Here is a 27785-nt window from a genome sequence, read left to right on the forward strand (position 1 = left end):
GACCACTCGAACCACTTACCGTGCTGGATAATAAAGCCGGCCCTTTCATTTCTCTAAGCCCACTCACCCCGGCGCCCAATCAGAATGTGGCGCGTCAAGTGCTGAATATTTGATGCGGCTGAGGGGCATTTAAATGATTAATTTGTATTTAAATTGCCGGCATTTATCTGGGGCCTGCCGCTCGGCAAAGGAGCAGCAGTGGCGTGAAAGTAGGCGAGAGTCCACAATTATGCGTAAATAATAAATTGTTGCTTTATTGAATTTCATTCCATTAAAATTTTACCACATAATGAGATGTGTATACATGTCTTATAGGGGTGTTGTGTGTGTGTGTGTGTGTCGCTCTGGGTGTGCTGTGTTCGGGTGTGGGTTCAATAACTTTATACTATTGTTATTTTTTGATACGCTGATACCTTTGAGGGCTGCCTCGTGCTGGCTTCGTTACGTTCTCCCTCCTCCACTCCACTCCACTCCGCTCCGGTACTGCGATTCCAATTAAATTTAACAGAATGCTCCTGCAGTTGCCGTCCCTCGTCCTTGGGCGTATCTCGTGTGGCCTTAGTCCTTGATATTTAACAATTTTAAATTAAACATTCTCGGACCGGCTTGAACTGCTCTCGGTTTCGGCTTCAATTGCTCCTCTTTCTGCCACTCACGTCCCGCTTTGATATGTTAATTACGCTGCATTGCATCTCGCATCTCCCAGTCTGCATCAGCTTCTCTGGCCATTCCGGCTCCTCTTCGTTTTCTCTTCCTTTCTCCGCTTGCGGAAAACTCGTGTCTTTAAGCTCGTAATTCGGCAGAAGCTTTGAGGAGCGCTTTCCCAGCACAAAGTATTGTTAATTTGCCAAGTTTGTGGGGGGGGAGTTCTCACGGATTACCGAGCGTTCCCTCGGACTGTCCATAAATTTAAGAGCAGCTTCGAGCCCTTCTTATCGTACAATGTTTCAGCAGCTTGGCGCCTCGTGTCTGCGTTCTACTAAACTGTCTTAAACTGTCTAAATAAACGCTTTCAAACTCAGTGCTTCGGTTAATCGTTCTACAAATTTTCAGTTTTCCGTTCAATTTTGAAACCTATTTCGTTGGATTCTCGCGTGCAGGGGCGGGCAGAAAGCGTCTACTTGGACTCCAAAAAGCAACTCTTCCTCGGAACTCGGAACTCCAATTAAACAAACTAGGTGGCCTATATATCCTTTTTTTCGATTATCACTTTTGATTTCTAACAGCTCTTAGAGTGTGTGTGGGCTGTGTGTGTGTGTGTGGGTGTTTGTGTGTGTGTGTCTACAGGTGTGTTGGTGTTATTCGCTATTTATACACAAAAAAATTGTATCTCTTAGTTTAAATTTTACTTCTGTTTTACCTTTTCTAATTATACCGATTACCGATTAATGATTCCACCAGACAAATGACTTCCTCGATAATTATCTCTAGATCCTTCGTCCTTCCTCCCTTCCTCCCTTCGTTCCTCGTAAAACACAAAACACCAAAAATTATACATCCGAAAGCGGCGACTATAATATAGTTCTAGATTTATGTTAAGACTTCTTGAGTTCTGAACAGGGCTGGAAAGCTGGAGAGGGCCTTAATTCCGATATCGATAGACTCGATTACTTCGATTAGTTCGATTAGTTCGATTACTTCGATTGTTAGTTAAAGCTGGCTGGCATCGGTTATTGTGGACTGGAGCTTCGAAAAAACAGGGGCTTCGAAAACACTTCAATATCAGTCTAGACTTTTCAGCTACGTTGGGGCAACACAGGATAACATTTGGGGGAGATGCGAATCTGATTCTTCTCGAGTGGAGGGCGCTCCTCACTCCGCTTCCGGTTTCCAACCCTGCTCTTCGACTCTTCGTACTGTCTCCTCCTCTACTGGGCCCTCCTCGAAGGACGTTCCCCTCTCGCAACCTAAGGCATCGCAAAGTGATTCTGCTGAAAGTCTTTGTGTCGCTCGGCCAGGGACCTCTTGCCGGTCAAGGACTCCATCCGCCGATCCGTGATGGCCACGAACGGAAGCCGCGACTGTCTGCGTCCGATTCCGATTCCGATTCCGCTTCCGACCAGCCCGGAGACCGGCGGGACGCCATTAGCATTGCCAGGACCATCCACCACCCGGTGGTAGACGAAGGAGTTCAGCGGCGAGGGAGCCCCCCTCGGTGGAGATCCTGCGGCGACTGCTGCTCCCACTCCTCCGCCGGCTGCTCCGGCCGCGCCTGCCGATCCTGTCGAGTTCTGGGTCCAGCTGCTCTGACCCCTGCCTGCCACGTTGGCTACGAACTGGGCGCTGCGACTGCGCGGTGTTCCCAGAAAGCTTCCCGCGATGGCCGGGTACGAGGGCAGCTTGAAGAGAGCTGGCTTCGGGGTGGAGGTCGGGGCTACCACCACCTGCACCTTTCCGGGCCAGAAGTCCGGGGCCTTCGGCTGCTGCACGGCCGGGTACTCGCCTTCCGGGGAGTCCTCCGGCAGGTGGTTGCTGAACGGCGTGGTGGCTACCGCCTCATCCGCCTGGCCTTTGCTGTCCTTGTGCCCGGCGGCACTCTTCTGCTGGGCAAACAGGTCCTCGAAGTGGTGCTGGTGGTAGCGACGCCGCTTCTCCTGCAAGTACTCGTCGTCCAGGTGCGGGGGCGGGGGGCTGCCGGCCCCACCCGCCGGCGGGAAGGCGGTGGGCGTGGGCAGGGTGCCCTCGAGCAGGTTCAGGAGCTGCTTGTTCCGCCGGTTGTACTTCTTGATGTACGGCGGCAGGTTGGCTTCCTCGCCGTTCTCCTGCTGGGCCTCCTCAAGCTCCGCAGCGCTCTCGTAGTCGTCGTCCTCGTAGTCCTCGTACAGCTCCGGGTGGGCCTCGCGGTAATGCTCGTCGTAGACCTGGAACTGCACCCGGGCTAGGTGCGGCCACTTGGCGTAGTAGCGTTCCAGGTGCTCCAGTTCGGTTATCTGGTGGCCTAGTTCCTGTTTCGGTGGCGGTATTGGCGGAGTGGGAGTGGGCTGGGGTACGGGCTCAGATCCTGGTGCGGCTTCTGGAAGGGGGGCGGGTTCGGGTCCGGGAGGAGGTGCTGCCATGGAGTTCTGTGCCGAGGGCTTCCTCTGGTAGGGATTACTGGGTCGCGAGCGCAGGTGGTTGGATTTGTGGCTGTTCTGGTGGTGGTGATGGTGGTGGTGGTTCTGCAGATGGTGGTGGCTCAGGTGGTGGCCCTGGTGGTGCCCCTGGTGGTGCCCCAAGGGGTGACCCCGGTGGTGGTGGTGCTTCAGCTCCACTCCGCTCTTGACGCCGTTCCTCAGAACCGGACTGATCCTGCGATACCAGTTGCCGTTGTTGTGGGCTATCAGCCGCTCCATCTCCGTGCGGTGCTCCATGTCCTGCTGCTCCTGCTCCAGGTCCTGGACCGGCTCCTGCTTGTCGTAGTAGCTCACCTGGCCCTCGTAGAAAGGCTTCGCCGGTCGCAGCCCCAGGGCGAAGATGGGCGGGGTGTGGCCCAGCGGCCGCTGCTTCTCCTTTTCTTTTTCCTTTTGCCTTTCCCGCTCCCGCTCCATGTCCTGCTCCTTCTGCAGCTTCTGGAGGTGTCGCGGCAACAAAGTTCCAGGTGTGGAGGCCTGGGGGTCCTGCCACTTCAGGTAGTCCTTGTACCGCTTCTTGTGGCTCTTGTGTCCTGTCCGCTGGCGGCTGCGACGCAGCGCCTTGAACCGCTCGAAGGCGCTGGCGGGGGTGGGCGTGGCTGTTGCCAAGGAGCCTGCAAAGAAACACAGAGAATGGGGAGAGTCTTTGTTAGTCACCGCACGCTGCTCCGGGGCTCGGAAGTAATAGATTTCTATTAGCCTGGCGGACATCCAGAGATGCCCATTGAAATAGGAGGTGCGTGGGGCATGTCCTTGCTGGGAAAAGTCCTGCCAAACCCAATGAAACACCCGTGCTTTGTCTGGGGAAAAAAATAACCCAAAATTAGATAAGTCCTTAGACATCATGAAGTATTTTTTTCCAGGGTACTAAAGGATGCTACAACCGCCTTCTACCGTCTTCTGCTCTCCTTGTGGACCCGCCTCAATGGCGAATCCTGAGATCCTTACAAACCGCACCAAATCCCCAATCCCAACACAAATTCATTTCATTTTGATTTGTGGCAGCGAGGGAGGCGCGGCCAGTCATAAAATGTTGCTGGATGACTTGCAGGGCAACTGCTGCGGCGACCCTCGGTTCGCCTTTCAATTTTAGTCCTGGCACGTCCGCCCCCCTCCCTCCCCCACGGAGCAGTTCATTTCGAGGAGATTTTGCTGCTTCCGCTGTCTGTGAATCCTAAGTCGTACATATACACAATATTTTGCTATTTTGCGGCCTTTATTGTTTAATGGCAGCAGGAGAGAAATGGGAATTTGAAGAAAAGCTGGGCCTGCCCTCCGGGGAGTGGGGGCGGGAGTCTTCCGTTTGATTTCCTGGCCAGGAATTGAAACATTTGCATAAATTCGAGGAGGCGGCCATCGCCTGAAATAATTCGGCACTTCGGGCTCTTTAAGAATTTCGCAAACTATCTCGCCCCATCTGGCTCACTGTCTGTCTTCTCCTTCTCCGCAGGTCCTGCTCCTCCTGCTCCTGCTGGAAATGCTCTGGGGATTTCCTCTACATATTTTCAATTTACGGCAAACACCCGACCGCACACACATGGCCCTGACTTTGACGGGAGCCTGGCAGAGAGGTCCGCTCTGCCGAACCGAAGACTGGCAGGACCTGCCAGAGGAATGCGGCACAGTGGGCTAAGAGCTGGCCATCGGAAAATACCAATCAGGAGGAGCTATCGGCCCAGACAGTTGGCCAAAGGATACTGGAATGCGGAACAGGGAAGCGAGTCGAAGGACAACTGGGGTAAGTGACTTTTTATATTACTTTCCGATATCTAATTGTTAAATGAAAGCCAAGGACTAGATCTAGATGGGTTCAAGTAGCTATAAGGCATATTCCCCTACAGAATCCTTAGAGCTAAGGACCACTGTGCCTGTCCTTCTTCTTGGTGTTTATTCCACAATTTTATATTTATTTTCGTATTAGTTTCTTGCCGATTCCTTGGACTTACCCGAGTGATATCGCTGTGCTCCAGAATCCAAATCGGCTTCCAATTTGCCAACCCCGAAGCCCTCCGCATTTCCGTCCCTCTCGTCCGCCTTCCCTGCCGGACTCTCCCACTGCCGCTGCTCCTCCGGGGGCGGCTGGGGCTCGGAGTACTCGTCGTCCAGGAAGCGGGCGGAGGACGCTCCCCGCCTGTCGCTGGCATTCCGTCTGGGATGCTGACCACTCAAGTAATTTTCCTCGGACTTTTCCGGATCGTATGTGGCCAGCTTCTGGTTGTAGTTGCTCCCCGTGTCGTAGTAGTGCAGCTCGCCCACGCTGGCAGTCTCCTCCTGCTCCTGCTTGATCCTGGCTATTTCATAATATCTATTTTCCGGGCTCTGAGGCTCCTTTGGCCCGAAAGCACTTCCATGGCGCTTCAGTTTGCGGCCAATTGTTGGCTGCTGTTGGGGAGTCCTCGAAGTTCGCAAAGTTGTGGTTGTCCTCGGAGTAGTTGTGCTGGTCGTGGTGGAGGTCCTTGCTGTTGTGGTGCTGGTGGTGGAGGTGGTTGTGGGCAGGGTGGTTGGCTCCGTCGTGGTTGTCGGCGGATAGTATCTCTTGGCCAATTCATCATTGTCAATGGACGACTTAAAGCCCTCCTCCTCCTCCTCCTCGTCCTCCTGCTCGTCCTCTTCCTGCTCCTGCTGCTGCTGCTGCTGCTGGTCCGATTCCTCATCATTATCCAGATTGTCCTCGATATCGCCAATGGCCGTCTCACCTGTCTGCACCTGCTCCGCCCCAATGGGTTTATTAAATTTTCGTTCGTTTAATATTTCAATAGAATCAAACAGCTGCGGCGACGACGGGTCCTGCTCCCTAGACTCCTTGGCATCCGTGGGATGCTCCTTCTGTTGATTTTGCTGTTCGTGCATGTTCTTTAATTTTTTATGCGAAAAACTTTGCCTGCCAAAGTTCGCGCTATCCTCCTGCTCCTCCACGGATGAGGCGGCGGAGGATGCGAGTTTCGATGGAAAATCTGCATCCCCGTCCCCGCCATTGGCTTCCCTTGACTTCCCGGCGGAGGGGGCTGGGGCAGGAGCCTCCTTATCGGCAACTCGCTCCTTATTGTTTTTCAATTTGTAGTTGTAGTGGCTTAAGTTGTTCTTCCTGCCCTTGTCCTTATCCTTCGCCCAGTCCTTGTCCTTGGAACGCTTGCTGGCATTGTTGTTCGGGTACTTCTTGGCGTCCAGGTAGACACTGAAATTCCTCGAGGTGGGCCTCTGGGACTCGAGTATCTGCAAGTAAATCAGTTTCAAGGGTTAGTTAGCTATCTAGTCTCTATGAGAATGGGATCCTCTCAAAATTATATTCTTCTGATCTAAAAGTATCGTATCGTTGGAGCTTCCTCCGGTATTTTTTGCAGTGCACTAGTGTACTGCTCTCAGAGCCAAAGAAAATCCAAGCCAGGGACTCAAAAGCGCTTTTCCTCCTTCCCAGGTACTTGCAAGGGCCTTCCCCGCTGCAAGGACCTGAGGTGTGGGGGCTCATGTGTAGTTTTGACAATAAAATGAAAGTTTCATTCCTAGTTCTCAGCAGCTGCAGCTCAAGTGTCTGCAAAATCTTTGATTAGGCCAGGGGGGCAGCTGGCTGGCTGGCTAGCAGCTTTATTTTATATTTCCCAGCATTTATTCCACTGCTTGCCACTGTTTTGTGTTAAATTGTGGGATTCTAAACTGGTTTCGAGTGCCCGACGCCCGACGCCCGGCGCTCCTCTCCTCGGTCTCGTTTCTTGCTCAAGTGAGCTTCAATGCAGGGCTCGTGGGCTCTTTCTTTGCCTGAAAAGTAATTTGACTTGCCCGCCAGCATTGTGAGACATTTCAATGGACATCCTTCGGGCCGACCGAGTGGGCGGGCGGGGCTGGTGGGCTGGGGGGCTGCGGTTTGGGGGGGTCAATGGTGAAGGGGCGCCGCAACCTCCTTTCGGTTCGGTTCAATAGAACTGACCTCATTCGGCGCGGACTTGAATGTAGGCTCGGGCACTCCATAAAGAATCTCTATATGAAGGCGCTTGTGCTTCGGGGTCTGCACTTGAAAAAATATCCTGTTCCTCCAACAAATACTTGGCTGGAAGAAATGGGGGCAGAAATGTACTCACAATATCAGCTGCCTCGGAGGCGTCGTCATCGGACTCGTCCTGCTCCTGATCTGCTTCCGCTGGGAGCTGCTTCTCCGGGTCTGGGTCCTGATCGTCGTCCTGGCTGGGGCCTGGGCCTAGCGGGGCCGAGGGGTACTGCAGTTGGGCGGAGACGCCGGCATCCTCGTCTTCAATGTCGCCGTCGTGCTGGTCAAATATGTCCTCCGGAATGGAGGCCTCTTCTTGCAAATTGAAATCTGAAAGAAAGGGGAACGAGATGAGTGGCGGGGCTGGACACGAAAAAGGACACTGCGACGGAGGAGCAGAAAGGTCAGAGCAGCTACAGAAGCCCAAGAATCAAGAACATGAAAGGGCAAAAAATGCGGTGTGTGCGAGTGTCCTTTTGCCTTTTGCTTAAACAAAAGTAAGCTGCTTGAATTGACTTCCACTCTTCCACTCTTCCACTCCTGAGTCCTGGGCCTGCTGAGGTGTGTGCGTGTATGTAGATCCTGCATGCACCTGACCCCGACAAAATAGGTTTTTACTCATGCCTGAATAGACAAGGATATTTTTGTGCCAGTGGTGGCTCCTTTATGTCCTGTCATTGACTGAATTGCCATTCCAGGACGAGCGTCTGCCAGCGTCTCTATAAAAATAAATTGGAATGTGTGTGTGTTTTTGCGGGCAGATGGGCGATAAAAGACATCGCAAATTGCGAGTGAAATTTCCTTCCACCCAGCAAGGACACCGAAAATATGCAGAGTATTCGGAGAGCCACGAAAAGTGCCTTTATTCTCCCAGTGCACTGGCAGGAAGGGGGCCTTCCTTCCTTCCTGCTTCACGGCCATTGTCCACACCTGGCGACGGAATTCAGTCAAGTTAATAATTTGGCCAGGCAGCTGCTCCACTTTCCTAGCCCCATCTCCGAGGGCAGAGGGCAGTGGGCGGAGGGCGGAGGGCAGAGTTATGGAAATTTTATTCAGCACGCCTTTTATTAATGCCGCTTGTTTTCTGTTTTCTGTTTTCTGTGCGGGCCTCGACTAATTAAATTCTTTTTACTGTGATTAAATTGACACAAGCTCTGCAAACACGGCCAGGAATACGGCCAATCTCCGGAGACAGAGGCGGCCTACTCCGGCTCCAGTTGGGAGGCCTCCTCCGCCGTCAGGACACTGAAAAGCAAAGTCGGGCTGAAGAGCAACAGAAAAATGCGAAATAAAATCACGCAAATGCTTTTTATGTCCCTCGACGCTCTGCGGCGACACGTTATGGAGCAGGAGCAGGAGCTGGAGCAGAGACAGAGACGGAGGCGGAGGCGGAAAGAGGGGGCAGAGACAAGGACGGCAGCCGAGCTGGGGTCCGCTCAAGTGGGCGTCCCATTGAGGTTGTCGTGAAGGCACAGTGGGCCGAACAAGGCAATGTGGAGTGGAAACAGTGTCTGCTGGAATATCCACATGCTTCGTGGACATCTCCCAGTATCCTTGAATCCTAACATCCTCCAACTGCAGACCAGATTTCCAGAGGCAGGGCCCACTGTGCCTTAGTGTGTCATCGCCATTGTTGCCCGGCTGTCGAGTGGATGGCTGCTTCATCTGTAATGCCTCGCGTGTCCTGCCAGATCCTCGGCTATCCTCGGCTGTGCTCTCCTCCTCCGCTCCCCGGCAGCGGGGTAGAGAGCGGGGTAGAGACTGTTTCATGCCATAATGAATAAATGTCGCATTAATTTGCACGCAGAGCCAGCTCCTGGGCGGGTCCCGTCCTCCACTGACTTTGCTTATTTTTCTTCTGAGCCGGCTAGACAAACAGCGCAAATCCCTGCCGAACACTGAGCCAAACACACGTACCCCCGCCCAGGACGTGCATGAATGTCATACGGAATCGGGTAAACAAACTGACCCCACTTGGCCCTCTCCCTCTCTGTGTGGCTCTGCCTCAGCCAATGCCACTTTCCCCTCCCCCTCGGCTAGTGCATATTTGAATTTTGTGGCACTCTAGAGTTTAATTACTATGCTCGTAATAAGCATGCTGCATATTTTAGTGGCACAACCCTCCTCGCTCAACCCTTGGCCCATGTTCGGTCCGGCCCGGCCATTTCCTCTATCCACTTTGGGCTAATTAATAGACAGGCTGGCGGACAAACGGACAGCCGGACGGACGGACGGATAGCTAACAGGTGGACACCGGACCGGACAGATGATTCAGCAGCTTCGCGGAGCAGAAGCAGGAGCTGGGGGAGCGGGGCCTTCCTGCCTTAATTAACCCATTATGGCCTGTTGGCGCTCACAACTTTTAGCATAATTATCCGGCGATCTATTTGGCCATTCAACTGGCCAATTTGTCCGTGAACATTTTTCTAGTTTTCCTTTTAAAGGCGGGCCGGAAAGGCCGGCAGCGCCAGGGGCTCCTTTGGCGGGAAAACTAAATGAAATAATTAAACCGATTAGACCTGGATTCTGGCCAGAGTTTTGCAATTAAACGGGAGGGAGCTCAGATAGCTCGTTTTGTTTATGCCTTTGGTTATTCGATTGAATGTAGTGCTGGCCTCGTTAAAGTTGGCCTTTCCCTCCGGGCTACGGACTACGGGCTGCACAAAAGCCTCCGCTCCGGCATATGGGGGCTGTGGCTGAGCGGCTGGCTGGGTATTTGTCATTGAAATTTATTTAGTGCATAGTTGGCGGCAAGACAACAATGGCGACCACAAAAGCCACTAAAGTCTAATTAAAATGTCCGCAACCGTAGCAGCGTGCGGGCGGAGAGCCGTTCGGTCCTCGAAAGCACATTTAAATGGAAAGTCGGAATTTGTTTGGCCCGTTGTGGCTCCTACTTAGTTTAATGGCCGAATGCGAAACTTATCCGTTCCGCTGACGTCGGAGGAGGAAAGTTTCTGGCGCGCCACGGGTCGTATGCGTAATACATGTCGGCGGCAGGCGGCAGGCGGCGGAAGTTGAGGAGACACTGGCTTTGATGTTTTGTCAATAAAATATCAAACGAAGCTGTTACGTGTGCGTAGGGATCCGTACGGATGTGACATTGAAAGCGACTTTCGACCGGATTAGAGGTTAAGGAAACGACGACATCGAACCATATTTTGCACATGCAGTTCCCTTTTCGAATGGGATTCCCGCGGATTACCTGGCGACGTGGACAAATATTTGCTCGCTGTAGGGGGGGAGGGGCGAAACAGCCTTAACCCCCGACCTAAACTATTCATCGATGTCATGGAATATTTAAACATAAGCTTAGCTAATGCTCCGGAGCTCCGCACGCCCCAGAAGGCACACTGATGCGCTGCCATGCCGGATGGCTGGGATGAGAGCGGAAAATGCCGAATTTCCATGGCCCTCCATTTAAATCGGCTTAATGCGCCCCTCCCCTTGCTTCCTCCTGCCACACACACACACACAGGACACACGCGGCAGGACATTTGCATTTTTATGATGCTGAAATTGCAACATATTCCCCCGAAAGAACAACAAAAATTGTTTCAAAATACGATAAATATATAACAAAGAGCGGGGGCCACAAAAAACACACACACGCCCGCCTTGCCATCAAATTCGGAAACAAAAAGTCCTATATAATGTCAACTTTTTTGTCAACCTTTTAGTTTCGCCAACTTCCCAACGATGGGAAAGTCCGCAGGACATGGCGGGAGGGATGCTCTGCTCGGCGTTTTGCATTAAAAAGTGCCACGGAATATGTTTAATAAACCGACAAAGCCATTCTCGTCCTACTTAATGTCTCGGCAGCCCCATCCTTTGGCCCCTCCCTCGTCCTGTCACCTGCTGGCCCCAAAAAATGGGAAAAATAAGGGGCAGCCCCGTCCTCAAGGCTTTAAGGAATCTAAATTCGAATTCGATTTTGGGGAAAGGCCTCTCTACCAGGACGAGTGTCAATAATAGACGAATAAAAAGGACACATATTTATGGAATATGGCCCATGTCCTGGACGAAAAGGACATATGGCCGCCTTGTTCAGCTGAAATGGAAATCGGAGACGGAAAACCGAAGCAACAGGGCCGGGAGTGTGAAAGGCGAGAGTGGCCTTGAGGGTTTTGGGCGGAAGGGGCCCGCCTCAGATTAGTTCTCAAGCTCCCCTCGCTGAGAAGGATACGGAATTTCTCTAATATGTGTGAGCGTGTGTGTTATGTGTATTTACGAGGGCCGCTGGAGGGCTCTGGTGTTTTTGTGGGCCGGCCAACCTGTTGTTTGGCTCGCTTTTTATGCCTTTGATTTGCTTTTATGGTGGCCTGCCCGCGCCTTCTGTTCGTGCGCTTTATGGCTGCCACAATGTGTGGCAGGGCAGCGGCAGAAAGTAATTTGCCTCACAGATGGGCGGCGGGCGAGAAACGAGAAAGGAAATAAATACGGCGGAAACGGCGGAAAACGATGCGGAAGAGCCATGTGTGGTGACTTAAGCTAAGCCGATTTCTTTCATTTCACTTCATTTAAGCCACCAGCCATGGCAGCTCGTCCTGCCTCCTTGCGGGGCCAGTGAGTCCTTGCCACTCTGTCTGTCGGACAAATTTGATTCACTTCCGAGTAATTATATTACAAAATTATCCGCCTCTTGTCAAATCTGGCCAGTTGAGGCGCAACAAAAACTGGTGACTGCAGTTTGTGGAAAAAGTGCTCATGTGAGATGTCCATTAAACCGATTACAGTCCTGGGGCGCCTCGCAGCCACGCCCCGCCGGACCACCCTCGCCCTCGCCATCTGCTGACGCTTCATCAACTTTTTGGGCTTTGTGCTCAGTTGAGTGTTAAGCGTTTTGCCACACACCCCCGCACATGCAGGAGGGGCTCAAACATGACCAGGCTCCAGCACAAGGATACACAGGCTCCAGACATGGCCATTGGCCAAACACAAACACGAACTCAAACTCAAACACAGGCACACGCACATGGGAGAGTGTTTACAAGGCCTTTACAAGGCAGCTGCGTGGCCGGGACGAGCAATTAATTGAACTCCGGCCAGGAGCAGGACTACACGGACGGCCATCAGCTCATAAAATCTGACTGTGCCGGAGCGCCAGGCAAACAAGGATAACGGGGGACCAGTGCAACAAAAAATATTTATTTTTTGTATATTTTTTTTAAGGAAAAATGGAGTTTTAAAGACAGAGAGCTTCCTACTGAGAGACTCCATATATGTCCTCAGTAAACAAAATACGTCCATTGGCATTGGCATTCAAGCGTGCTAAGCCTCTGCAAATCTGAAGGACAAAAGTCCTTGGTTTTTTCTTGCTGGGCCATGTGGCAGGAGTTCCGTGCCCCTTGGTGGCAATAACAGTAACACTTTGAGCAACAATCGTAGGCTGGAGCAAACACATGTCCTGTTTTGTCCTTGCCAGCCTATTTCCTTTCGCCCCCTTCCGTTATAACACATCTGGAGCCGAGTACTTCCGCCTCCTTGGGATGATTGGGGCTTTGTCTGGGATTAAATTTTCATTGCCGGCCGGAAGGGGAACAAATTGGAGCAAAAGGAAATAGTTTCTCAAATTTAATAAACTAATTAATTTGCGCAACTCTTTCGGGGAGCTCTCCCCCCGAAAGAGCAGTCTCCTTGCTCAAAAGCAGTCTCCTTGGCCCGAAGTTTGCACCACAAAGTGTCCAAACTCCTGATAGATTGCGCCCTGCCTGGGAGTGCCCGGGAGTGTGTCACATCCAATCTGTGGATCTAAGCTGATACAACTCCTCGCCCTGCTCCTTGCGGGGCAGGAAAACATCATTTACAAGCCGATGAAAGTTTCCACTTGCCAGTTTCCAGCTCCGTCTGCGAAACTTTTCACTTTGCAATCAGCCAGTTGGGGGCTCCCTCCCCCTTTCGGTTTTCGGGGCTTATTGTGGAATTATGCAAACCCACGCAGCCCTCGTAGTTGTCCTGTTTGGAGCTGTTGCGGCATCAACTTCAGCTGTTTTTCGCCATAATGCAATCATAAATCGGGGTACCAATCGGGGCACCAGGACCCACAGACTCGCTTTCGCAGGACATGTGTGCGCTCGACTGTTGTCCATTTGTTCTGCGAGTCCTGTTCAGATGTCCTGCCCCTGCTGCTGATACCACCTCTCTGTCCCTGTCCAAATGACAAACTCCGCAAACTACCGGAGACACAAAACAGGCCACTCGGAAACTGGGGGACTTCCTGCCGCTGAAGTTGAAATATGAGGCCTTTCTAAACGTTTTCCAAGCAACCATTAGGCAACATCCCTCCAGCTACAAGTTCAACGAATTAATATCAGAACTATCGTCCAAAAAAGGAAACACTCGAAGGTTAATTAGTCTTCTCCCGAGACCTCTCCTCCTTAGACTTCGAGGTCAATTGCAAAAATATATAACTCACATCATAAAGATCGAAAAAAATCTCAAAAATTTTGGAGTGTGGGATTTAAATGCAGATCGAAAGTAATTCATTCCACGAGTGTTTTAAGGGGGCAGGATGGTTTCAGGGGCTGAAAAAAAGCACATTTTTGCGATTTTTTTTCTCATTTCTGAGTGAATGAAATGATCCAATTTTTTTACACGATAAATGGCTATATTTGTAGAGTATTTAAGAATATTTTTTATTAAGAAATAATTATTATTTATTCCGTGACGGCAGTCGGCCGGAGTCGCTTCAAAAAATTGGTCTCTTGCGGTGCGTAAAGTCTGGCCTTACAGTGTTATCTAAAATCAAAAAATTGAATTGATTTACTTAAAATATTTGTTTCTTGTGCGGATGAACGAAACCATTTTGAAAAATGTGCAATTTTGGATTTTTGGCGCGGTTTCAAAGTCAAAAGTGCCATTTTTACATAAAAATCCGCCCATTTTTGCCCCTAAAAAAAGTAAAAACAATTAAAAAAAAAAAAGCGTTCGTTCATCCGCAAGTATTTATTGTATTAAAGATGTGTACAAAATTTTATTAAGATCCGAGCATTACTTTTTGAGTTACGTTACGCACCGACTTGAAAAAGTTGTTTTGAGCAAAACGCGTCTAAAGTTTTAAAAGCAATGGAAAGTATATGGAGAGAAAAAAACTAGAAAATCGGTATCTCAGCAAGTTTTAGTCCGATCGACATGAAACTTTCACAGGATATTCCTAAGATAATTTTCTATAATATAAAAAATTTCTGAAAAAAATTTTTTTTTGAAGTCTCAAACCATCCTGCCCCCTTAAGGCATTCCGCTTTAAAATCGGATGTAAATTGGAGGAGATGTATCCTTCGGATGATGACCCATTCGGCCATCGTGGCATCCCCAACATTTTAAAGGGGGTACATCATAAAAAATGAAAAAAATCTCAAAAATTTTGGAGTGTGGGATTTAAATGCAGATCGAAAGTAAATCCATCCACGAGTGTTTTGAGGCATTTCGCTTCAAAATCTGGTGGAAATTGGAGGATATGTGCTCTTTAGAATATGACCCATTCGGCCATAAAGGCATCCCCTAAATGTTAAGGGGGTAAATACATAGAAGTGCCAATGGCTGGAGAATCTGGCACCTGATTGCACCACTTTGTATTGAGATGTTGGCCTGAATTGCTGAAATTCCTTGGCAAAGAAAGAGCTCCGATGGAAATGGAAAGTAAATTGGAGATTCTGGCCAAGCTGCCGGGATTAGGCATTTAAAACTGGCTAAATGGGCGTATAATTAATATTTGCCGACAGACAGCTGGCAGACAAAGTCGGCCGGAGACCGAGGCGACACAAATAAATCACCGGGCTGTCAGTGTTTTGGTTTATATTTTACAAGCTGCTGTCAACGCGGGACAACCGGGACGAGATGGGAGCATATCGATTTAATTAAATATTAATCCTGGCAGGTCGCGGGGGCCACGGTGCGTATGAGTTATGTCGGGGGCCTGCAGCCGGAGGCCTCCAAAATAAAAGTGTGTGGCACGAATGCGGGGCAGACAGACATAGAGAGTGCCGTGCCACCTGTCGTGAGGAAAATGGCCTCACAAATTGCCTCTCGTTCGGCTTTCGGCGGGATTTCTTTGCCGGCTTCGTCTTTGCACTCTGCCATATTGATTATTAATTTCTATTCGGAATCCTATTTTTATGAAGCAGCCGCAGGAGCCGGGCAGGACCAGTAATATTGGCCAGAATTCAAGGACACGTAAATGGAATTTGCTACGTGCCACAGTGGAAAGCGGAAAGCGCCCCAAACACATAGCTCGAAAAAAAAAAACAGAACCAAACAAACAGAAACACTTCGAAAAGGAAAAACAAGCAATGCGGCGGTCGTGGGAGAGTGGGAGGGAAAGCGGACGAAGGATAATGGGGAACGGGAGCCAGAAGGGCCAGGGACAGACAACTTCAATGGAGGAATTATTTATTTTCCGGCTCTCTTTATTTTCGCAGAAAACAAAGGGCAAAGTACTAATTTCTGCTCCTTAAGGACTCGCCAAAAACTAAAAAATAACACATTCTGGCAGTTATTTGAAACGAGGCCCATGACTGATGTCCTGTCGGGCTGTCATTACCTTCTTTCACTTTTTGCGGGCTAGGCCGTACAATTTGCTCTTTATTGTGTGGGCGTGGGTGCTGGGGAGGGCGGGTGTGTGTGGTTGGATGTGTGCCAGTCAGGCAACAGCTGTGCCCCAAGGTCGTCCTGGCAGATATGGAGATAATGGTTAATGGATGGTTAATGCCAGGATATGGACAAGCAGCCCCCTGTCAGAGGGGGAATCCGCTTACTTCTGGCCCATAAATCGGGCAAACCTGAGCCTTCGAAAGTTTATCCGACTTCACAACTCAAAATAGTAATTAAAAGGTGGCTGTCATTATTAACTGGCCGCAGGGCGAATGCGCCATATTGAAATAAAGAGGCAGCCCACAGGGCGTATGCGCAATATTAAGTAGCCGCCCGGTAGGCCGAGAAGAGTATTCCATATTTGGCTTTGAGGAGCTTGGGAGCTCTTTTGTCGTGCGTGCAAGGTCAGAAAGTCCGCAAAGTCGGGTTAATTGGGTTTCCCATACAGGTGTAGGTATATATTCGTACTGGATATTTTAAAAAGCCCGTAATGGCTGGCATTTATCTACTCCCCAAGAAATATAGAAGAGATATGCTTCTAGCGCAATAGAAGAAATGGAAGCAAGTAACCTGCTTTTGATGGAAGTATCTTATTTGTTCAATTGATTCATAAACTCCACAGCTAGCAGTCCTGCCGACCTGGTCCGAAGTTCCTTCCTTCCGAGCCCCGTAACTTATCCGCCATTTTTCCAGCCAGGCTGTTGATGTGGCTCTGCGACAACTGCTCTCCTTGACTTGCGTGCCTAGGCCCAACAAAGTATTGGCCAACACGGCAGCACGGCTCCCCCGCTTGTGTCCTGGCAAGCTTTCAGCATTTTTGGTTTTGTGATTAATGAGCATAATTTCGAATATGAAGTTCCAAAAATTGTCGGCGCTCGCAGCTTCTGCTTCTCTTTCTTGGCCCTGTTGTGCTTCCTCTGGCTCGTCTTCTTGCTGAACATGTCCTCCTCGTCCTGCCCCTCCTGGAGTCCTGGAGGCTTCGTTAAGTGTGCAAACAGTAATTATAAATATGGGCGTCTTCGCACAGTCCCGCCCTCGCACGCCCCTTTCCAGCAGCAGCTTGACACTCTTCCAGCTACACTGGGAGGAATGACTGAGACCCAGTCATTGCAGCTTTCCTGCGAGTCCTCTGGCAGGACACTGCCGCAGTGTAGAATGAATAAAATTTATGGGAACATGGAAGCAGCGAAAATTTCGCCATAACGATAATTAGTTTTGTTTCCTGTCTCTTCCAAGTTCTGCGAACAGCGTTTTGCATTGCTCCCTGCCTCTACCCCTTCCTCTGCCCCTGCCCCAGCCCCTGCCCTCCGGCAGCCACCGCTCTCCTGCAGACATACACTTATGGCGTGCACTTTACACTGCACTGCATGAGTCAAAAAAGAGAATGAAATGGCGGCGAATTAGGTTTCTTCGGTTGAAGAATGGGGCAGGGTGGGTGTTGCAGGGGCGCCCATCCTTTTGATTAATTGCATGGAGCTACTTCCTCCTCTGCCCCCTCTTTTGATCCTTTTTCCAGGACTTTTTGCTCCTCAAATATTAAATTGTTGCCAGCGAGCGACAAAAAATGGTTCATAAAAGCGGAGCGGGGAATAAATCTTGAGTTCTTTCGCCTCCTTGAGAGTCCTTCAGTTGAAAGCATTGAAAAGGCACAATATAACCGAAAGGACCAATCGATGGGTAAATCATTCGAAGGACTTAATTGCCAGCTCCTTGCTGGAGCTCCTTGCGTGCTCGACTTTTCGATTTTAATTGCCGTTGAGGGAAGTGGCCAGCGAGCATCACGCCCACCCATTTATGGCGGATCAGGCGGCGAGTCCTGGCGAGGACCTTGCCCTGCCCCCATAAATAAGAAGGGATCGGAGGGATTGCCAATTGACCCAGATGGCCGGAAACGATCGGAAACGAGAGCAGACTGCCATATGCACTGCATTCCGTCAAATAAATCACAGCTGGCCCCGAGGCGAGGGTCCTGGCCAGGACCTAATGTGCCTTGGCCAATTGCTTGTCAAATCCTAGAGCGGGCAGCCTTTATTGCTATTTTTTAATGGACTATACAACGTCCTTGCCTTGACACTTTTTTCGCTACTTTGGCCAAAAACGCAGCCCAGAAATAGCCACGAATACCTCTCGGCTCCTTCTGTCGGCCATAAATGACTCATTTGTATTCATTGTTCTGGCCCGACGCGCCGGAAGGGGGGAAGGGGGCGTGGCCAGTTGTCCTGTTGTCCTGTTGCGGTATGAAGTGCGAATGAGAAGCCTCAAGTCGTTGGGGCTTTGGCCGAATGGAAATATTAAGTATACGCAGTGGCTGCACGCAAGCCAGGGGCAGGATTTAAACTGTATCTTCTTTGTGGTTGCCCGTCTGGTGGGGTTACCTATCCGAGATTGCCGGCCACTCTGGGCCCACTCGCACACCACCTACTCCGAGGACACATGACCAGGTGGCTGGAATTCGTGGCGGTCCTCCTGCGAGAGCCTCCCGCTCCGCCTTGTTCCGGAGGCGGCGCTAATGACATGCTGCTTAGGGTGTCCTGGTGTCTGGGCCGCCTGCCACGCCCCTTCGGCGCGGCATCCCACATGCTGGGGCACAGTGTGCAGCTAATTGGGCCAACGTGGCGCCATCGCCATCGTCCTCGTCCTCGTCATCGCATTTGCCTTTGCTTTTTGCCTCCTGCCTGTGCTCTTTGCTTCCACCAGCTTCCACTTCACTTCGCCTCATCCTTGCCACGCCCCCCATCGGGCGGGGAAGGGTCGGGGCGTGCCATGCATTATTTTTATGGCATCATAAAAATTTAAATTAATTTTTTTTGCTTCCACACTCGACACACGCTCAGCCTCACGCGTGTGTGGGGCATTTGTATGCAGCTGTTGTGCCTCCTTGTAGGTCCTGCGACTGTGGCCCCCCTCAGGCCGCCCCTGGCCAGTCCTCGATGCCCCAGTGGCTCTGGCTTCGATTTTTTAATTCGTTTAGCCCCCAGAAGTGCACTTGCCAGAGCCAGAGGTGTTGCGAAGAAGTCCTTAGGACGTAGGACTATCCAGTGTCCAGTCACCAAGGAAGGGATGTAGGGAGTAGAGGGCTTCTAAAAATTAACACTCAAGGACCAGCAAATAAATCTCGATTAATTAAACTAATATTTAACTTTTAACTCGAAGCTGTGCCATAACTCGGCTCTTAAAGTTCTCTCCGAACAAATGACTTTCTGCCCACTTTAATTTCAACTTTTTGGCCAGGACCTTTCCAGTTCTCCCCCTCTGTCTCTGCATCCTTCCCCTCCCCGTGTGTGGGAAATGCAATAAAAGCGAATTGTCTGTAAAATTTTTATTGCTGGCCACAGTTGGCGGTTGGAGTGGGTCGGGAGGCGGCAGTGCTCGAGTCCTGGCAGTCCTGCAGTTCCTGCCTCCTTGCGGTTTCGTTTTGCGAATCAGGCGAGTCTATTGAAATGTTTTCTAAATAATTAATCGGCCGCCGGCTCTTTGGGGGTCCTTTATCCGAAAGTGATTTTGGAACGGCTGATTACGGCTGGCTGGTAAGAAGGGAAGAAGGGGGCTGGAGGCAGGGGGGCGCCCTATTGACCGGGCCGATGGAGCGTGACTTTCTGCGCTTCGACTTCGGCCTCCTCAAGAGGCAGGGGGGGCGTGGGGCATAAATATGCATGCCGGCGCTCCTGTCATTATGCAGCAAACTATTCGTACATGCGGCAACTTGTGCCTTTCCTTCCAAACTTTCCTCAATTACAGCCCCCGAAAGTGGTGTTTCGGAGAGGGGGCTAGGGGGCGGGGACTAGGAGGGCGTGGCCGTGCAACCCTGATATAGAAGCATGCACAACAGATACTCTGGCAAGCAGTTCCTTCGAATATAATTAAATTATCCAATTAAACGGAAGAAGCTCTTGGCTTCAATCCCCATCTCCCAAGAAGTGGCTTCATATCCCGATCCGTTCTCGCATCTCGCATCTGCCCCCCGGTTCGCTCAGTGTAGAGACGTTCGTGTGCTTATGGGGGTCGTAAGTAACCTACTTTAAGTTCTTTTGGCTGCCATCCGCCATCGCCATCCGCCATCCGCCATCCGCCGTCGCCACCGAGCAGCAGCCAGCCGCGATTTGTATGCAGCAAATTGCCGACGTCCAAGAGCGGCGCGGAAGGACTCTGGGCCTTCAGTTTGCAGACGGCGGTATACAAAAATTAAACAACAACAAAACGCTGCCACAGAATTCGCGTGCCGAGCGATGTTCCCATTTCTCACTCAACTGCGCCCCATCCACGGCATGTACGGGACAGTATGTACATGGACTTGCTAGTACATAGCACTCTATGTGCACATGCTCCAGTCAAAAGTTTATGTGCCGAGCTGCAGCATTTGCATGTCAAACGGAGGCCGAGGAGCAAATTGCACAATCAGGAGTGGAGTGGCCAAAGTTGCGCTCCTCCGGCCAAGGAACTGCGATCTTGGGGCACAAAAGAGCTAAAAAGAAGCCCCAAATTAGCCCAGACTGGCCAGGGAGGAGCCGGCCCTTGTCTTGGATTATCACGCTCTTTGGCCGAATCTGCTCCTCGGATCAACCCACTTCCTTTGTGTTTACTCCTGAAAGGAGTCAGTTGCTTGGCGCTTAGTCCTTTCAGGAGAATAGACCATCTTGTGGCCCAAGTAGGCTATAAATACAGAGGGCCTCTGCTTAGGAGCTCCGTGTTTGGCTTTCTGCCGGGCCCTGCCAGGCCCTGCCATGCAAATGTAATGTGTGTCAGTCGTGCGCATAATTGCAGTTGCATCGCATGTTCACATACGTGCGGAAAGCGGCCCACCCACACCCGCCGAGAACCAGGCCACCAGGAGGCGAAAAATAGATTATTATAAAGGGAGAGCCAGCGGGGAGGACTGGACTCGGCTGTAATTGCATGTCGAGAGCCGGCGAATCGAACGCTTAATCACTTGAGCCGCATGCACGGGCTGCGATTAGTTTTTAATGCGCCCGATTGCCATCTGCCGACGCCGCCCAACTGGCCACCAACTGACTCAATTACTGGCTGGTTAAGTCCCTCTTCCCACTCAGGCACCTCACTTCCGATCGCTCCGCTTCAAGTCCGAGTCCGAATGTGCGAGTCATATCTCCAAGCTGGGAGCCTCCCATGGGGGCCTCTCCCGACACTGGGAAGCAAAAACTCTGATTGACACTAATTGGCTCGTTTTGCGACAGTCGACTTGGCTCAGGTGTTCCCGTTCGGGCTCCCCGCCCGCCACTTAAAATTAAACCCTCTGAGCCAAAGGCAAACAGACCGGGCCGAATGCGAGCGAGACGGGCAGAGCTTGTTAGGCAGAGCCACACGCCCGAAAAGTTCCCCAGAAACTTTCCCCAGACCGAGTTCCAGAGATTTATGCTGAAAACACACAAAGTGCCCGGCGCCTGCCACAGGATTTCGAATTCAATTCGATTCGAAGATAATCCCCTGGAGCCTGTGGCACAATTAATGCCCGTTTTAAATCACAAATGTGCTCGTTACTAATTTCCCTTCTTTATTTGATCACGCCCTTCAAAGACCACTCTGGTGATGGCCGCGGGAGGAGGCTGGCGTTAAACGCTCTCGGTGGCCGGCCGTCGATGGGCAGATTATTGGAGTTGAACTAACCATTAAGTAAATGCCTGGTGGGGGCCAGAGGTGGGGTGGCGTGGAAGGAGCCCCGGCCCACAGCCATAAATTTGTCTGCGCCATTTGCCTTCGGTGCCTGTGAAATTAATTCATTATCGATTTTCATTTTGTTTCATTTTGTGTGTTTCGTTGCCTGGTGTTTTCGTTGCTCTACGAAGGGGTTGCCGCGAAACGTTGAGGACGAGAAGGACCTCAACAACAAGGGCACAGTGTTAAGGAAGAGTATTTAATGGCGTGGTGGCGTTAATGCGACGATTCAAAAGTCATTGCCGCCATCGACATCCCCGGACGACGGGTTGTAGTATGATGTCTTCGAGTAGCATTATGAATGGATCGTTTACAAAGTCAACACAATTAAAGTACTCGTCGGACAGCGACCGCAGACCGAGACTGCGAGCGGGCGGCGGACAGGAAGCGGCGGAAGATGCCAATGGGAAGTGCGAGGACGAAAAACCCTTTTCAACTGCTCTGACACGACCAGACGTCCGGAATCCGTCAGGTAAACGAGCCCCCGGAGGTCTAAAGAGCTGGAGAGCTGGAGAGCTGGAGGGGCGTCAGTAGTGCGGCGGAGGACGAATGCGAATATGAAACGTGAAATATTAATGGGGTATGGAGCGGGGCAACATCGATTGGTGTCCTTGCTAGTGGTCATTTGAGGCACAGTGAGCCAATCGAAGTGTTGGTAAGACAGGTTTTTAAACATAGCTCCACTGAAGCCATCGCCTTTCTCCGCGCTTCTCAAAATGTCAACTTACTTAGTTGCTTTCAGCGCTCTTACGCTAGAGGTCTAGAGGTCTATCTCCATGCCACTGTCTCTGGCAAAGTTGTTCCTGTCAGCTTGCCCCTCTCCGCCATTGAGCTAGCTGCTAACCTTTTATTTAATTTGATGGGCCAAAGTTCAAAGGTGAGACTGCCTGCGACTGTGGTGTGGTGTGGAGTGTGTGCGTGCGCCGGCAATCGGGGATTAACATTTATTTAAATGGACTTTGTGCGTTTCTGAAACGGTCCCGCGGTTAGCTTGCCCCGCCCGGCATGCCGCGGCACTGGGGAAAGTGGCAACTGGCAAGTGGCAGGAATAGAAACGGAACAATGCACTGGTCGGTCGTTAGGCGAAATTTGTTTAAATTTGCTTTGTGGCCCAGGCTTTGTCTTCGCCCGCCCGGCGGGGTCCGCTCCGTTTCAATAATGCATGTGGTTGCCGTTCGGTCCTGGGTCCATTATGATGGGTAATTATCGAACTGATACTTTAACCTATTCCAGTCGGCCGATTGCCTAATGGCGGAGTGGAACAAGTACACGGCACGTAGGCGACACGTGGGAAAGCTGGCAGCTCCGGTCCGAAGTGCAGGACTGTGGAGTCCAAACCCCGCAACACTTTAGTGGCAAAGTCTGGCCGAAGGCGAGTTTGCAAACTTTCGCATCGAACTTCAGGGCTAATTTATTTTATGGTTTATTGTCATTTGGTTTTTGAGTCGGAGAGTCAGAGAGCCAGAGCCTCCCTGGGCTCTGCCTTTTTTTCCGCCCGCTCCTGCGGCCCTTGTGTGCCTCGCTTCTTGGGCCATAAAACAAAACAAGGAAGTGTGGCAGGGACGGGCAGACACAGGACTGAATGTTGCCAGTTTATCACTTCATTGAGTTCGTTGGCAGGCTCCCGGGGGACTGGCAGCCAGTGGGGGAGAGTGGCTGGGAAACGCTTGAGCAGATAAGTATATGAGCTGGCTCCGTGGGAGAGCCCAGTCCTGAAGCATAATGAACTTCTGCCTGGGCCTGGTCTCTGCCAGGACTTGGGCAACAAGTTTTCCCCGACCGGAGCACTTCTTAGTCGCCTTAGTCGTCTTAGTCGCACAATTTCCAGGCCAAAGTGCAAAGAAATTGTACACGAATCTGTGCGTCGGAGCCAGCCGTTGCGGATGCCTTTCCCTCTGAACCCTGTTCTAGGCAGCCACCTGTGCCCCGGAGGCAGCTCTCCTGCCACGCCCCCTCGCTGAGTGGCAGAGGACAGGGCCAGGACATGAAATTTAAACAAGCTGCTGCTGCAACAATCGTTGTGTCTAGACTCGTGCCCCGCAGCCCGCTCTCCCTCCTCGCTGTCGCATCTACTCCACTGCTTTCCACGACTTTCTTTCGCCTTGGCCTCTGGCTCTTTATCCTTTTCCCTCGTCCTTTGTCCTCCGCGGAAATCGCTCTGACCAGCCACCAGCCGCCAGTTTCGTTTTCCGCAGCAGGCCGTTCCATTTCTGAAAGGTGTGCGCGGTTTCTGCTCCGTTTTTTATGCATTTTGTGGCAAAAGCGAGGCTCCGAGTATCGCCGGCACTTGGCACATGAAAGCCACAAATGATAGCGGAGCTGGGAGCTGGGTGCGTGCCCCACGACGTGGCCCCCTTGATGTTGATGCTGCATCCTGCCTAAGGCAGCTGCATCAGCACTCCAGTTCCACTCCCAGTCCGGGCTAGAAGAGCCCGGGTGGCTGTCGCACTTCCAGTAATGTGACACTTTGGGCCGGGGCGTGTGGCAGCCACAACACCCGGAAGCGGGCCACCGACAACAGAGCCACCTCCTTGGCCAAAAAGCCAAATACAGGCTGCCAGCCATGGCTGAGAAGCTGCTGGATCGATAAGCATTATCCTCGGAATAAATATTAAAGCACAGAGCTCGAGGCTCCTTCGCCCCATAATCAGGACACAATCTGATGCACTTTCAACTCTTCCTCCGCCAAGCGGGCGCGGCGAGCGGCAAGTCCCAACAATTTATATTAATCATACGCAATGTGGTGCCAAATTGTCCCGGGCACTGCCAGCACTTAGACTCCAGCCCTCCTCGGACGACATTATCTCCGCCGGCGCTGTGCAGAACGACGGGAAAAGCAATCCGGTTCCCGGGCGCAGTCAGCCACCAAGCCACCGAGGAGGAGGCAGGCAGCCGGCGGGAGGCCAGGATCCGACGGATGCCGGCGATAAAAGCGCCGTCTAAAACGGATTGTGGTTTATTCCTAACGACCAGCACATAAAAATGAATTCCCGACAACTGCCAGGGCGGCGGGAAGGTGCTGGCCAATTGGCCAATCATTTTTGGTCACCGACTCCTTCGAGCTTCCTCGGAGTGCAGTGCCGAGCAGGGCCTGGCACCCTAATTAGGCTGAGTGAGTGGGCAAGGACAGTGGTCCGAGGACAGGAGCATTATTAATTTGCACTCGATTACCGTGCAGGACACGCAGGAGGGGCTGGGCGGCAGAGGATGTCCGATTTGAAGCCCACTCCCCGGACAATTGGATAGGATCGGCTGCTGCTTCGCTCTGTGTTTGTATTTGTCCTCGGACACATGGAAAAACAAATTTGTTTAATTAGATACTTCCCCGTAAATGGCAAACCAATGCGAATCAAAAATTTATGGCGCCAGGCGGGATGGCCGGTGGGGGCGTAATTGGAATTCAAAATTAGTTTGTCCAACTAACCGCTTCGCAAATAAATATTTTGCAATCCTGGAAGAGAAAACAATTAGCGCGAATATTGTTTGTCGACAGGACGATGGATGATCCGATTCGGAGCGGCCCTGTTGCACAGATTATGGGCGGGCTTTGGGGCGCCCCACTAATCCTGCCAATTAGTCCTACATTCTAATGGACTTGGATCGGAAGACTGCGGCCCGAAGAAGCCGATTATTTTGATTTGATTGTGCGCCCTGTCCTGGCCTGAAGTGATTAGAGGCCTAATTGGCTCAATCAAAGTGTCTGCAGTGTTAATTAAAAGCCTGCCTGGGCCCACGACCCGGGGCCCTGGCTAGCAAATCCCAATAATCGTTGGAATAATTACTTATCCTGCATGCAACTTTGCTGCCGAACCGACCGACTGACTGACTGCCTGACTGGCTGGCTGGCTGGCAAAAGTTTTGCGTGTCAGGTGGAAAGGTCGGAGGTTGCCTACTTAGGCACTCGAATGTGTTCCCCTTAATGAGCTGCGAAATAATTCATAAAATGCCAGGAGACTCTCCGGGCTGAGCTCCTCTCGATTCGCACCTCCGCGACTCCCGGCGGTCTGGCACTATGGCAGCTGTTTTCATTTGCTTTTGATTACAGGCTTAACAATTGTGGCCAACGGCAGAAACAGTTGGCCAACAGGCCGAAGAGTTGAAAACCAGCTTAAAACAGAGTTCCCAAGGCCACGACAAACAGTTGTAGCCATCGAAACTTTCCGACTTCCCAAACCGGACTCGAAACTGCAGCAGAAGTTTAATTAGACAATGGAGTTTGTGGAGCGGCTTTGGGCTTGAGGAGCTGGAGTGCAGGAGGGGCCTGGGGCCCGGGGCCTGATTTGATTATTTAGGCTGGAGCTGTAGTCTTGTATTTTGTTCGGCTCTTTCTTGGAACATACACAAGTATTGGAGCCAAATTTAATCTCTCTTTAAACTTTTATGGACCTGCTTATACTTTATTTGATAGAGAAGAGATTAGCCTAACATCCCTGCATCCTTTGCCTGCATTTTCCAGAGGAAGTGGCATGCCCCGCATGCCCCACAACATAACACGAGCAGAAGACCCAGCCCAGACTGCTATCGGGCCGTAATTTATGGCCAGCGGATGCAGCAGCCAGGGCACTAAAGTGGCGAGGTGTTGCCTTCGCCGGGAGCTGTTGGAGGCGATCGGGAAGGATGATTAAGGACTCAATATCAGCGCATAAGCGGTGCAACAAGTAAACGGGTGAGTCCAGGACCAGAAGCTATTAGTTATCCAGCCCTCGTCCTGGCGAGAGTGCTTTTGCGATTTAATTGCTTTCCGATCGGGGACCACTCTGCGTATGAGTAATGCGGTAATTCACTTGGCAGCTGGGCGCACGTTCTGTGATTTTGTGTGTTTTGTGTCACAATCACATTGCAGCTGCAATCGCAGCGAGTAGGAGAGCTTTTGAAATGTTTGTCAGTGCGGTCGGAGCGCCCTCCGCCCCGCAGGACCTCTCACTTCACCGGATTGGAATTGCAATTGCAATTTTTGCCGAGCAAACAAATATTTTTGTCGCCCATTTGCAGATGGCTATCGTTGTCTGACAACTCGGTAGCTCCGAGGATTAGGGACAGAATTTCCCAGAATGTGGCCGGGCTTTTGTCCTGTTTCGAGAGGACGCTGGCAAAGGACATTTCTGGTCAGTCTGTGGCTGGGACATGCAAGAGCAGTATTGATTTCAAATGGGACTCCTGCGAGCCTGTGAGTCCTTCTTCGATCTCCATCAGGGCGCCAATCGGGCATCTAATTTCCATTCTGGAACAACCGTTCCACACTCACCGTTCACGTAGGCCGCAAAGTCGAAGTCCTTGTCCGGGCGGGCTCCTCCCTCGTCCTCGCCGTCCTGCTGCTGCAGATCCTTGCCGTCAGCTGGCTTCAGTTTGGGCGCCAAGGAAATGGCGTCATTTCCGCCTGTGGCTTCGGCCGCGGCCAGGAGCCCCCCGAGCAGCACGAGAAGCAGGGCCAGCTGGCGGACCGCCCTGGGTCCTGGGTTGCGTCCTCCAGACATTGTCTCGGGACCGCCGCCGCTAATTGCACGCACGCGGAAGCGGAAATAACGCGGCACCGCTCGCCGGGGGTTCACTGGGATTCACCCGCGCAGCCCGCCGGCACCACCACTGGATACTGGATACACTGAGAAAAAAACCAGAGGCACTCCTCACTCGCCGGCAAACAAAACAGGCGTCGCTTTGTGTTCAGTTTCGGTTTCGGTTTCGGTTTCGGGTTCAGTTGCAGTCACTTGGGTGTCCTTTACACGTAAATCCTGAGCCGGCCAGGAGGCGAGAGGATCCGCCAGGGTGGGTCGCTGGGACACTGGGAGCAGCTGCCTGGCCAACGAGCGAGGCGCGATTGAGGCAGCGAAGCGGTGCCAGCCCCATATATCCTTTCTGCCACGGAGCCGAGCGTGTGTTTTGGCCGAGGACGGCTCGGGCAGGACTCGGCGCACGAGGCATATGGCCGACGCCTGCGCCTGGACAGGCTGGGGGAGGAGGCCAGGTGACTTGCCGGGGAGGGGCTGCGGGCCAGAAGTCACTTGCAGTTCATTTGCTCGACTACGTGACGCGTGCTTTCTGTTTCGGGGCGGTGATGGGCAGGGAAGTGCAATGATTCGCAGGCCAGGATAATGGCAAAGCGGTCCTGGGGAAATCGAAATTGTTTTCGTTTTGAAATGAAACCTTCGCCTCCATCGCCTCTCCTCCTGCGCCGCGGGCTGCGGTCCGCAAATGGGTTTGGGCCGCAAAGTGGCGATTCCATCAAATAATTATACAAATCAGTGGCCATGGCACTTTCTCGAAGCAAGTGCATCTGTTGCGCTGATTTGGCCTTTGAGCGCTTTGGGCGGGCTCTGTGCCCCGCGGTTTCTGCCACCAGCTGGTCCTGGGCGCCATTCGGCGGAGCACTTCCGCTCCCGCCGCCCTTTCCGGCGGGTCCCCCACTCTTAATTAAAACATTTTGCAGTTGATTTGCTCGG

General features: G+C 51.8%; 2 protein-coding genes across 3 annotated transcripts in view; one reads left to right on the forward strand and one right to left on the reverse strand.

The window, feature by feature from the left end:
• Positions 1-27785, forward strand: part of LOC6501871 (protein yippee-like) — a 50717-nt gene that overhangs the window by 16721 nt on the left and 6211 nt on the right. For both annotated transcript variants that reach the window (XR_006507708.1, XR_006507706.1), the window contains exons 4-5: positions 4561-4848; positions 25805-26014. The gene's annotated coding sequence lies outside the window, so the exon portion shown is untranslated. The remainder of the gene's footprint in view (positions 1-4560; positions 4849-25804; positions 26015-27785) is intronic.
• Positions 228-27176, reverse strand: LOC6501963 (midasin). Its single transcript, XM_001966733.4, has 4 exons — positions 26594-27176; positions 7184-7419; positions 5057-6323; positions 228-3724 (listed from the first exon to the last, which is right to left on the reverse strand). The coding sequence occupies exons 1-4, from the start codon at positions 26820-26822 to the stop codon at positions 1908-1910; spliced, it is 3549 nt and encodes a 1182-aa protein (XP_001966769.2). The 5' UTR covers positions 26823-27176; the 3' UTR covers positions 228-1907.

The sequence above is a fragment of the Drosophila ananassae genome, chromosome XR (assembly GCF_017639315.1).
Source record: "Drosophila ananassae strain 14024-0371.13 chromosome XR, ASM1763931v2, whole genome shotgun sequence".
Classification (NCBI taxonomy): Eukaryota; Metazoa; Arthropoda; class Insecta; order Diptera; family Drosophilidae; genus Drosophila; species Drosophila ananassae.

What these genes read in the sequence shown, in the direction of transcription:
- LOC6501963 (XM_001966733.4), bottom strand. Translation starts at nt 26,822, where the DNA reads ATGTCTGGAGGACGCAACCCAGGACCCAGGGCGGTCCGCCAGCTGGCC. An exon ending in CCTCCGAGGCAGCTGATATT is followed by an intron (nt 6,324 to 7,183) that starts GTGAGTACATTT and finishes ATTTACTTGCAG; the next exon opens with ATACTCGAGTCCCAGAGGCC. An exon ending in AGCACAGCGATATCACTCGG is followed by an intron (nt 3,725 to 5,056) that starts GTAAGTCCAAGG and finishes GTTTCTTTGCAG; the next exon opens with GCTCCTTGGCAACAGCCACG.